This window comes from Alternaria dauci, chromosome 2 (assembly GCF_042100115.1).
Source record: "Alternaria dauci strain A2016 chromosome 2, whole genome shotgun sequence".
Taxonomy (NCBI): domain Eukaryota; kingdom Fungi; phylum Ascomycota; class Dothideomycetes; order Pleosporales; family Pleosporaceae; genus Alternaria; species Alternaria dauci.
Genome location: NC_091273.1, coordinates 3,838,592 through 3,850,474, shown reverse-complemented (window position 1 = coordinate 3,850,474; position 11,883 = coordinate 3,838,592). Strand labels below are relative to the sequence as shown.

The 11,883-nt window shown below is 51.9% G+C and overlaps 5 protein-coding genes across 5 annotated transcripts; 3 read left to right on the top strand and 2 right to left on the bottom strand.

The window, feature by feature from the left end:
• Positions 1 to 198: 198 nt before the first annotated feature.
• On the bottom strand, positions 199 to 733 carry ACET3X_003291 (uncharacterized protein; the record flags this gene model as incomplete). Its single annotated transcript, XM_069448550.1, has 2 exons — positions 199 to 547; positions 600 to 733. 2 exons carry the CDS (start codon positions 731 to 733, stop codon positions 199 to 201), a joined length of 483 nt encoding a protein of 160 aa, XP_069309838.1.
• Positions 734 to 1,129: 396 nt separating this feature from the next.
• Positions 1,130 to 2,769, top strand: ACET3X_003290 (uncharacterized protein; the record flags this gene model as incomplete). Its single annotated transcript, XM_069448548.1, has 2 exons — positions 1,130 to 1,540; positions 1,597 to 2,769. The coding sequence occupies 2 exons, from the start codon at positions 1,130 to 1,132 to the stop codon at positions 2,767 to 2,769; spliced, it is 1,584 nt and encodes a 527-aa protein (XP_069309837.1).
• Positions 2,770 to 4,678: 1,909 nt separating this feature from the next.
• Positions 4,679 to 5,659, top strand: ACET3X_003289 (uncharacterized protein; the record flags this gene model as incomplete). The annotated part of the gene is made up of 1 exon (XM_069448547.1): positions 4,679 to 5,659. One exon carries the CDS (start codon positions 4,679 to 4,681, stop codon positions 5,657 to 5,659), a length of 981 nt encoding a protein of 326 aa, XP_069309836.1.
• Positions 5,660 to 8,728: 3,069 nt separating this feature from the next.
• Positions 8,729 to 10,422, top strand: ACET3X_003288 (uncharacterized protein; the record flags this gene model as incomplete). The annotated part of the gene is made up of 2 exons (XM_069448546.1): positions 8,729 to 10,185; positions 10,236 to 10,422. The coding sequence occupies 2 exons, from the start codon at positions 8,729 to 8,731 to the stop codon at positions 10,420 to 10,422; spliced, it is 1,644 nt and encodes a 547-aa protein (XP_069309835.1).
• A 110-nt stretch (positions 10,423 to 10,532) lies between these two features.
• On the bottom strand, positions 10,533 to 11,459 carry ACET3X_003287 (uncharacterized protein; the record flags this gene model as incomplete). The annotated part of the gene is made up of 1 exon (XM_069448545.1): positions 10,533 to 11,459. The coding sequence occupies one exon, from the start codon at positions 11,457 to 11,459 to the stop codon at positions 10,533 to 10,535; it is 927 nt and encodes a 308-aa protein (XP_069309834.1).
• Between the last annotated feature and the right edge of the window lie 424 nt (positions 11,460 to 11,883).

The following is an 11,883-nucleotide window of genomic DNA, read 5'->3' as shown; positions in this document are numbered from 1 at the left end:
CATATACTATACATAAATTCAGAGTCGTACTCGACGCCAGGCCATCTGCAAGCGGAGTTTTCGTATAATACATGTCGTCTCAGATGCCGAGTATGCGAAGTTATCCCTAAGCGCTACCGATACGACCGTGTGCGATGAAATATTCTTATCGCTACTACGTCTCCTCTCGATACCACACTTCCGTCTTCTTCACTTGACTCACTTGCTGTCGAAATCGCTAGCCTGCAGGTTCCTCGTCATGCTCGGTAACCGCACGACCAGGCCATCAAGCTCCTTGCTCATCTTAACCTGGCATCCCAGGCGGCTGGTCTCGGTCAGACCAAACGCCAGATCCAGCATGTCGTTCTCGTCATCGTCCGGCTCCTCCATCTTGTCGTAGTAGGCTTCATCTTCTACTATGACGTGGCATGTTGAGCAGGCGCAGGATCCGCCACACGCGCCTTCCATCTCTATGTCGTTGGCTTGGGCGATGTCGAGGAGGTTGTCGCCGTCGGCTACTTCGAATGTTGTGGCGTGACCGTCTTTATCTATAAAGGTTACTTTGCGTCTGGAAGGCGTCAGTCATCTCATATTGCTCCAGTTGAGTGCATCTGACGCACTCTTCACCCGGTCGGGGTGGGTCCAGGTGACCGTGGCGGGACGTGGGAGACGAGGAGAAGTGGCGGCGGTTTCTGAGCCATGGCGGGCATGTGGCTTTGATGGCACTCGGTTGTGATAGAAGAGGCGATGTCATCGTACGTGTGTGCATGGACTTCTGCCACGTCGACGCGGTCCAATTGCTGGCGAACCTTTGCGGACTCGATGATGCACCTCTTGCGCCCGCTATCCTCCCCTCCAAAGCACTCAAACAGGCTCTCCTAACAGCCATGACAGGAATGAAAGCTCGCTAATCGACTGGACTTGAAGGGGAAAGGGAGAAGGACGTGCAGAGGTGAAAGACCTGCAGTGTTTGCAGTGTCACCAAGAATGAACGCGACGATAATTCCGAATGCTGTGAGACGTCAGAAATGTTGGCGCACAGACCAGGCATGACCCCGGTCGATCTTCACAGCGCATCCACCACCGCGGGTAAGAAAACGATCAACATCTCCAGCCTCACGTAATCTCTGCCCCAAAAACAAGAGATACAATGGCGACCTCTCGTGATGCCCCAAACCCTCTAAGACCCTACTACATCCCGCCATCTATTGGCCCACCTCCCGATGTCCCGCAGAACCAGACAAGCTCGTCACTCCCGCCCGCTTTCAAGCCCAGTGCCAGTAGTAAATCGAGTCTCGGCAGCCAGGCACGCGACATTCTCTCTGATCTCGACTACGACTCGTACTTTCCCGAGACGTCGCCATCAGTAGCCGGGCATGCAAAAAAGCTGCTCGACCATGCCTTGTGGAACTACACCAGCGTCCTGTTAGCCCAACCATTCGAGGTTGCGAAGACGATACTGCAGATACACGAGGCCAAGGGACAACTCGCCGGCTTGGACGGAGATGTCTTCGGCCACAAGAGCAGGCCCCAGAGCTTCGCGAGCGGAAAGTTTGAGGATGTATGTATCAGACGCTGGGCGGGGTCTGACATGTGAATGTGGGCTAATGGACGCAGTACCCGCCCTCGGATGAGGAGTCTGACGAGGACTCGCCCTCATACTTCACATCCACTGCACCGCGCATGACCCCTGTCTCGCCCTCGCCCTACTCCCCTTCTGTCGAGCAATCGAGATCCCCACGGCGGCGCCAGAGACGTCTCGATAGCCGGTCACGGTCACGAACACCCACACGACCCCCGCCATCCGCCATAAGCAGACTAGACCTCAAGCGACCAGACTCCCTGCTTGAAGTGATAGCACAGCTGTGGCAGAAGGAGTCGGCGTGGGGCGTGTGGAAGGCTACAAACTGCACCTTCATCTACAATTTCCTGCTCAAGACAACTGAGGGATGGTTCAGGAGTCTGATCTCCGCCCTGCTGAACATACCAGACCCAGGCCTAGTAGGATCAGCAGGAAGCGGCATAGGAGGCTTGGATATACTGGACAGCCCAAGCCCGCTGACCTCACTCGGCGTTGCTGTCGCCGCCACGGCCATCGCGGCCACTCTTCTTGCGCCCCTCGATATGGTGCGCACCCGCCTCATCATTACACCCATCTCCTCATCCCCACGATCTATATACCCTTGCCTCTCTCTTCTGCCCTCCTTTTCTGTCACGCCCAGCCTCCTTCCGGCTACCATAATGCACGCCTGTGTGCCCACACTCATCTCCTCCTCAACACCCCTCTTCCTCCGCTCAACACTAAGCATCGACCCGATCCTTACGCCTACCACCTACTCCTTCAGCACATTCCTCGCCTCCACAACTGAACTCTTCGTCCGCCTGCCTCTCGAAACCGTCCTGCGCCGCGGCCAGGTCGCTGCCCTACAGGACCACGAGACCCAACGTCTAGCTTCAGAGTACCAAGTACCTCCTAGCCGTGCTAAGAGTCCAGCCTACGGTCTGGATAAGCCGAGCTCCGACCAGAGCTTCAAGACAATCGTGGAGCCGGGTCAATATAGGGGCGTTCTGGGTACTATGTGGTTCATCGCTCGCGAGGAAGGCATCTCAGTTCAGACCGCAAATGCTGCCAAGGCCGCAAGTGCAAAGGCAATGGGCTTCTCAAGGCCGCCACGCACAAGGAAGGGTCAGGGTGTGCATGGTCTATGGAGAGGATGGAGAGTGGGTGTTTGGGGTTTGGTCGGCATCTGGGGCGCTGCTGCCCTTGGAGGCGGCGGCGGCGAATTCTAGATTGACACTTGAAGGAAGCACGACGTATGCCAGTATCGTCATTGCTCATTAGACTATGTTGCTTTATCATGAATTTCGTATGCGTATTCTAGGCGTTGCTATATACACCACCACTCTTAGCTGGCGTTGAGCAGTACATGTTTCTTGTTCGTTTGGTTTTCTGTTCTATTGAGTTGTTCCATCTTGGCACCTGCTCGACGAAGTACCTTTTTGCAGCATGCCTTCTGGCTACATGGCAGTCGACGTTACTTAGACAGCAACAACCTTTCCTAGAGCATATCTACGGTTCTTTGCGTCTGAGCAGAGCCCGTCAACCGATTTGATGTCTTTTTTTCCCATTCTACTTGGATCTTGGCTTCACGGGGAAGTGTGTATAGACCTGTCCTGCCTTCCAATGCTGTTGGTCGAAAATAGACTAGCCAAATACAGCCTAGTGGTATCATTATTGGGAGCCACGAACCACATCAACAGCAACTCTTTATCAACCATGAGGTTGCCTCCCCAAGAATTACTGCCAACACACCAGATATAGGTCCGTTGCTCATCATGATCTCGTGTAATTACGCGACTACATCATCACCTGCCCCTTTCCCAACGGGCCTAAGCTACAGTAAATCGACTCCACCTCACAGCCCGGTATGAGTGAGACGCCTGATGTGGCACAGCGTATCGCTCGTCGGTACAGACCTACTAGACTTCCACAGATCAAATATTCGAGCTAAATGGAACAGAGAGCTCCACTCGGTTCTGCACAACCTAAGCACCGAGGCAGCAAACCGAACAACAGGCAGTTCTCCTTTTCGCCAACATTAACTTCTCTACATGACGTCACTAGCATCATCTCTACCCTTTGTCTTCCTTCTATCTTGTCTCATCGCTAGATGAGGCTTGCTCGGCTGGACTTGTCCGATCTGCCCCTTCACTCAACATGCAGCGGATTCTTGGTTACCAGGGATCTCTTGCAGGGGCTGGATTTCAACCACTCGACACGTATCCTCAAGGAGCACTGAGAGATATTGTACAGCATGATCAAGCTGTCACATGTTTTCCAGTATGTACAGCGTTCACTTTCTGAACGACCGGCCGTGGCCAGGCTTACGCGCAGGCCACGATGCCCACAGCCAGCTCCACCGGCGGGTCCGACACACTGGCAACAACGGTGGTCGCGCAAACTTCCATAAGGCATGCTAGCCTCGGGCCCAGTGGAGCTACTGTTGTCAGACAGCGGCCCGTCCGTTATAACCACCGGTTCTGTATACACAGTCCGTGCGCCCCAAACGTCGAATCACAGCCATTGAATCCCACTTTCTAGCACTTATCGAGGCAAACAAGGCGTCAAAAGTTTCTAAACGAAACAACGCTACGTCTGTCAAGCGTAAAAACAAGCACACCAGCGTTTCGCCACTTCGTGAACTGGAACGGCATGTTAGCAGGCGACCTTGGCAGGACCCGAAGAAATCACCACCGCATTGACATTGGTTTACCAAACAAGTATTTCTGTTGCCTACTAAGATGATTCGGATGTTTTCACAAGTGGTGCTATGCTCAGAACGGTCTAATGGATAATGGCATGTCCACTTCCCAAGGGATCCAGAACGCCTACAATCACAGAAGGAAGGATGGTGTTGTCGACGGAACCTGCATTGCTATCTCCCGTATTGCCTTCTGTAGGAAACTCATTTCCGCTTGTACCAAGTCATCGGAAGCTAGGCGCTAGCAGCATGAAGCCGTTTTGGATTGCGCGCTCTCCGCTCTGATATAAGAACCAAGACAACGCCCAACATTTACAACTCACCAGCAAGCAATACATTCGTTTCAGTCGCTTTCTACATTCTCTTCTTTCAGCCTTTACATTCGTTTATCAACACTCTTTTTACCAAATACACAAGTTTCATTACTGCTAGCCAGAATGAAGTTCAACGCCCTCGTCCTCAGCGCCGTCGCCCAAGTGGCCTCCGCCCATTACTTTTTCGACACCAACATCGTTGCTGGTGTTGCGCAGCCTCAATTCAAATACGTCCGCGAGTCGACCCGTGCCACCAAGTACAACCCCATCAAGTTCTCCTCCAACCCAGCTGCCGATATCCGTGATGGATCTACCGCCGATAGCCCCGATATCGTGTGCAACCAGGGAGCGCAGAAAGCCGGCAAGACCCAGGTCATGACCGTCAACGCTGGCGAGGAGATCCGTCTCAGGTTGGGCGTCGGAGCCAAGTTCCAGCACCCTGGCCCTGCCCTGGTCTACATGTCCAAGGCTCCCAGCAGTGTGACTTCGTATGATGGATCTGGTGACTGGTTCAAGATCTTCCAGGAGGGTGTCTGCGGCAACGGTGACTTCACCAGCGACGCCTGGTGCACCTACAACCGTGACTGGGTCGCGGCCAAGATCCCCAAGGACACTCCCAACGGCGAGTACCTCGTCCGCGTTGAGCACATTGGTGTCCATCGCTCCCACGTCAACCAGCCTGAGCACTACGTCTCCTGCATGCAGGTCAAGGTCCAGGGTGGCGGTAGCGGTACCCCTGGCCCCATGGTCAAGTTCCCTGGCGCCTACAAGGCCACCGACCCGTATGCCAACTTCAGCATCTACAATGGCAAGAAGGACTTCCCCTTCCCTGGTCCTGCTGTCTGGACTGGTGGTGCTAGCAGCGCCGGTGGTGCCACCACTCCCGCCAAGGTGGTTTCCTCTGCAGCTCCTGCCGCCCCTGCTAAGACTACCATGGCCACTGTTGTCGCTCCTGCTCCTGCTGCACCTACCAAGGCTGCTGGTGGCGCTGGCTGTGCTGCTCTGTACGGACAATGCGGTGGAAAGGGCTTCTCTGGTGCCAAGTGCTGCTCTGCTGGTACTTGCAAGGCTGCCAACGAGTGGTACTCGCAGTGCATCAACTAAGCTTGTGTGCCTGGACTTGGTCGAGAACTTGTTTATATCTTTCATTCTTTGTGTCTAGAAGCGAAGCGTTGCATTAGCATAGCATTGTTTTCTCAGGTACTGTTCTCATAGTGGAACACTTTTGACCTTTCTGTTTGCCTGGTGGATGCGGTGCGAGACTGTATCAGAACAAATAAATCGTAACATATCATCTGTCTTTCTAGAAATCCAATACTCATATCGTTTTCAGCCCATCTTCATTTCAAGATTTAGTGCGTTCGTAGAGCGGCACAGTCCCATCGCATACTCTTCTACAGTTTCTGGAATGTCATGTGCGGCCTCAACCCAGTCCAATATACCTTCGTAGATGTCAGCTGGTAGTCGTTGGCCAAAAGCTAGGTAGAGGTCGCGTCGATATTCGCGTCTCAAATCTCGCACTACGAGCGATAAAATCTCGTCCAACACAGACTTGAGATGATGAAGGATCCTGTAACCTAAATGTCGATGTAGGTTTTCAATTGCGGTCTGATCGGGTAGCACAAAGAAGGCCCTCCTATTATCTTGTATGATGTAGGTCGTCAGGAAGAGGAAGGCGTGGGCACAGTCGAGCGGATGCTCAGGGTACCTATCGTTCTGCTCCTGACTTAGCAAAACGAGAAGCAATGCATCTGTTTTGTAGAGCCCCTCTCGCCACCAAACCGTGCCCATCTTTTCGAATCTTAAAAATTCCAAACGAAACATGAAAGCGAGTTGGAAGGCTCGGGCTTTGCCATATGGTACTTGGCTCATCCGCTCTAGCTCAATGCACATGCGTGAAGTGAAACGAGAGATTGGTATCGTGACGTCTGCTGCGAGGCTGTAGCCCAACAGTTCTGAGAAGCCTTCGGGATCCGAGTATCCATTGTCTGATTCGCCTGTGTCTGGAGCGAAGTCAATGACGGATACGCCGTGAGCTTGCATCAAGATATCCATCTCGGCCTTGTCTTGGCTTTGAAGTTTGGGAAACTGCCCAGTGCACACAGAAATCCTAATGTCGATACTGGCGAATAGTATCTGAGACTCTAGGTAAAGAGCCCAGCTTTCTACCTGGAGTGGAGTCCATTCCGGCACGGGTATCTCCTCTTCCAGCGTATTCTCTAGATGGTAGAATAAGTAGACGCGCGAAGCAATCTCTCAGTTGCAATGTTTTGAACTCACCCACGCTCGTTAGAGGCGATGCCTCCCAAAATCGTTCTCGCGCAATATCTCGACCTTTACCGGAAGCTCCTCCCTGAGTGTTGAGGTCCCTAGAGTGCTTTTCCAGCTTGGTCACAAGCTCTCGTATCCTATCCCGCCACCGAAGATCAATGACATCTCGCCATTCAGGATTGTTCAAGTATTTTTGCCATCAGGCAAGAATTCCTGACTTGTCGCTCTTGTCTCCAAGCACTTCACACATACTCACCAGACGCTCCATGGTCCGGTCCTTTCGCTTCCTGTTCGTTTTCCCTTTGGGCTTCTGTCTTCCCATTTTGTTTTGCTTCATGCTCGGCGTGCTGGAGACGTCGGGCTTACTGCTCGATATTGGTATCGGAATAGCGGCCACTGGAGGCTTACGTTGCAACGCGTGTCGACCAAGGATAGAGGCTCTCACATGAGATTGAACACACGTGGTTAAGATTCAAGCGTATTCTATTTCTTTACACAACAAATGTAAGGTATGGCAAATGAGTCCAGCTGTCAGTTGAAGAGACATGTTAAGTACGATTGCCGTGCCGCAGAGATTAGTGCACGCTAGCTACAAGTAGCAATCCCTTAGTGAATTTCATGGCGTTTCGGTGGAGCCAATTTTGTGTCGCGAGAGTGCTTACATTTGGCGGCACGTTTTTTCGTGCTTGTGTCTTCGTCAAGATTGTTACGGGTGGGCAATGGAAGTAATACTCCGCCATTTCCCGACGGTTTGCAGGGACTGTGCTTCAAGCGCGTGACGTCATCACGTCGCGTCCACGGGTTTGTCTCGAATGAGGCTCTAGAAAGCACTCTCCGGAACAGACACAAAAGTAACACCGCACTCACACTCAAGCGCATAGGTCGCTAGCCTACTCTGAGCGATTGGCACGTTCCAATCGAAGGCGGTACTGGCAAGGCAAGGCATACACACAGTTTCCCCTAGGGTAACTCGATGTTGATCGCCTCACGTTATGGGTCTATCTGGACGTTGCAGCTGCCCCGACCTGCAGGTTTTCTAGGTTTCCAGGATGTGATAATGGTAACGTACATTGTCTATTACCTGAACAAGCTTGTTGGTTCGCATGTAGAGGGATTGCCACAGAGACACATGAAACTGGCCTTTGATAAAATAAGGTACCGTCTCCCGGTAGCACATTGACGCATCCAGAACCTCACATAAATCTATGAACTACACTGTTCATGGTTCTAGTTAGTGCGCACACATCCACTAGTGAAAAGGCGGGATCTTTGGTTGGTGGCAAAGATAATCAACAAAACAAACTATGCCAAAGTTACGTGTACAAAATCAGGAATTGTCTCATATGCAATTCGTAAAGGAATGCTTATGATAGTATCGAACCATGTATGTGTTAATGTAGCAAATACAACAGCTCCTTTTGTATGTATGTGGCCCGACTAGTGGCTTGCGGCTTGCTAGTGCAGGCGTATCTCATGAGCGACCTCGTTCAAACATTGGGTACTAATTGCTTGGTGAGACCGTAGCCGTCTATTGTTGCTTCGCCCTCATTTCGGAAGTTACCCATCCGAATGTAGCGCCGAGGATCTGTGTCTGTTGGGGCGCTGACAACCATCAGATTGGTCGGTAATATATCTTGCCGTGAGGAGAACGAAGCTACCGCCATGCGAAAGATGAATAATGATAAGTAGCCGAGTATGGCAGGTCATTCATGCGGCCGACGAGTATGGAGATAGAGATCTGTACTCACGTAACATCTGCGGACGGGTGGGTCCGCGGCGGCGGGGCAACTCTACGCGATAGCGCTTACCCTTGTCTCAGCTCACCAATAGATATATGACGCCTGCTGTGTAACGTCAAATGTCATCAATCACAGCTCTGTTTCGTGATCCATCAGATCCACCATGACAGGCTCAAGCGAAGTGACAGAGCCGCATTCCTTCTTCACGATTCCGCACGTTGCCGCTGCAATCATCACCTACTGGGTCGTGGCGACTGCCTACAACTTTCTCACAGCGCCAACACCACCATCGAGTATACCATGGATGGGCTACGGCAAGGGCTGGATCGCCCACTTCCGCAATTTCACTGCGTTGACTAAGAGCAAGGAGTGGCTGTTGGCCGGTTATGACAAGTATAGCCGCGATGGCAAGATCTTTGTGTTACCTGCAACGCTTGGCATGGCGGCTGAGATTGTGATGCCGCGGAGCCAACTGGGCTGGATGTTTGACCAACCGGACACTGTACTGAGTACAAAAGACGCGCATTACGACTTCCTCCAGGGTGATTACTCGTTTGTCGACCCGATCATACTGAAAGATCCCTACCACGAACATGTAATTCACAAGAATCTTGTACGCAATCTCAATGCGATCATCCCAGATCTTGAAGAGGAGGTCCCACACGCCATTTCTCAAGTGTATGGAACAGATACAGGCAATTGGAAAAAGCTGGATGTCTTGGAGTCTTTCATGAAAATGGTGCCAGTCCTGACCAACCGCATGCTTCTTGGCGGTTCCCTCTGTCGCGAGCGCAAATTCCTGGATGCGGTACTGGGCTTTACCATGGACTGCATACGTAACCAGAGCTTTATGTTCCTTTTTCCGAAAGCGCTACACCCAGTAGTTGGGACATTGTTGAGTCTGGCCACGAAGTACCACTACTGGCTGTCATCAAGATTCACACTACCCATGATCAAGCAGCGCATCTCAGATATCGAGAAAAAAGATGCTGGCGATCCCGAGTACAAGAGCTGGAAAGAGCCAAATGACTTTATTAATTGGAGCTACCGGACTGCGCAGGCCGAGGGACGGCGCGACGAGATGCAACCAGATCGCATCGCTCAGCGCATCATGCCCATCAACTTCGCCAGTATACATACAACTTCTCTCACGGCCTATGAAATCATGATCAACATCATGAGCGCCGGACCAGAAGTAGTGGAACAGTTGCGCGAAGAAGCGCATCGCATTCTCCAAGAAGAGGGCGGTTGGACCAAGCAGGGTCTTAGCCGCATGCATCGTATCGACTCTGCTATCCGCGAGTCGCAACGCATCGCGCCCATCGCACTTACATTTGTTCATCGCAAAGTGGTAGCAAAAGAAGGGGTTACAACACCCGAGGGCGTACATGTGAAATATGGAACGCTTCTCTCGTGCCCATGGACGCCAATCGCTGGTGATACAGATCTACACGAAAATCCAGAAGAATTCGATGCATTCAGATACTCCAGACCCAGGGAACAGTATGAGGCAATGGGTGCAGAAGAGAGAAAGAAGGTTGATGCATTGAAATTGAAGCAAAATGGTCTTGTTACTACAGGCGTGCATCATCTTCCTTTCGGTCACGGACGTCATGCTTGGTAAGTCAATTTACTCTTTTGATCCGAGGCCTTTGCTGACAACATGACAGCCCGGGACGCTTCTTCGTTTCTCACGAACTTAAGATGATCTTCGCCGACTTGCTACTCAACTATGACATCAAGCCGCTTGCGGAGAAGCCCAAGAAGATGTGGGTAATTAGATTCCAGGTTCCACTGCCAGCAAAAATCGAGGTTCGACGCCGGAAGAGTGCATGGACACCAGAGACCGCCTCGTGAGTTGTTTAAGCACAATGTATACTATGGAATATATATGGGTACCATGCCTGCAACAGGCTGTTGTATTAGTGCGGACCTTTCTCTCGCCCTCGTCATATCACTAACACTGATCACATATCGGCCGACGATAGCCATATGCCCAGTTCAACACCCAACTGCCCAGGCTGATCGTACATGATAAGATGTCCGGCTCCTTCGACCTCAACTACTTCCTTTGCACCTAAAGCCTTACCAAGCCTATGCGCATCATTTACAGGAATCCAATTGTCTTGCTTGCCCCAGATGACTTTCACGGGCAGCTTCTCTCCCACCTCTGCATACCGTCCTTCAACCTCCTCAGTACTGCGGTAACCAGCCTGACATAGTTGGCGAACGAACCCTCTCTTTCCACCTTCAGCCAGCCATGATGACTTGAGCATACTCATTGTCTCCTCATCCAGTCTAGTGTACGCAGCGTTCCTGATGTACGATTCGAGGATGCCTTCAAATGCCATGTCAGGCAGGCTTTCGATAGCACCCGGGTTCTCTACGACGCTCTTGAACAGGGGTTGGCCAAAGGGGCCGATGGCGACAACGTCTATGAGGCAAAGACTCGTGTATTGACATGCATGCAGTAAATGGGCACGAAGACTCATTAGACCGCCGTGATCGTGTGCAATGACATGGGGTTTCGAGTTCCATTCCTCTGTCGCCTGCCAGTGATTGAAGAGAGCAGCAAACGCTGAAGTTTGGCGAGCGAGATCACTGTCTAGTCGCTCCACTTCGTTTTTTGGTTTGAAATCGACATCAGGTAGAAGCTGCTCGATGGGCGAGTCTCCGAAACCAGGGTTGTCGAAGAGGTATACACGGTATTTGTGGGATAGACCCAGCGCGAAAGGTACCCAAACGCGGGAAGACCAGGGAGTGCCATGGATGAAGATGAGTGGCGGCGAGGCCAGAGAGCCAAGCGATGTCCACCTGATATTAAAAAAGTGCGTCGGGGATTCGAAGTGGAACGTGTTGCTGAGGGTGGTTGGGTCGCTGGTTGATGGAGACATACTGGTAGTGGGTGTATGCGGTGTTGCAGAAGACTTGTAGGAATTGTGACCCCGTCTTGTGTACCCTGCTCTTTGTTCTGCTATCTTGTTTATGTGTGCGACTCAGCTTATATGCTTCTGTTGTACCTCACGAAGCTATCGTTGGCTGTTGTTGTTCTGCCACATCCATGATGCGCAACGGCCTGTGTATCTTTGCAGGATTCCAGCGCCTATCAAGCAAGCGCTTATCATACGTCGCTTTCACAGCAACAGCATTGCTATCAGTCAGCAAGAGACGCGGGTCGACGCATCGTCATGTAAGCATGTCTCCAAAGTGGCCAATCAAAGCATCCGCCTGTCGGGAATATGACGTCTCGAAGGCCTCATCGAGACGCGTTCGATCCGATGTGTGTCACTTCCATGCTCGAATTGGGCTATCGCATCA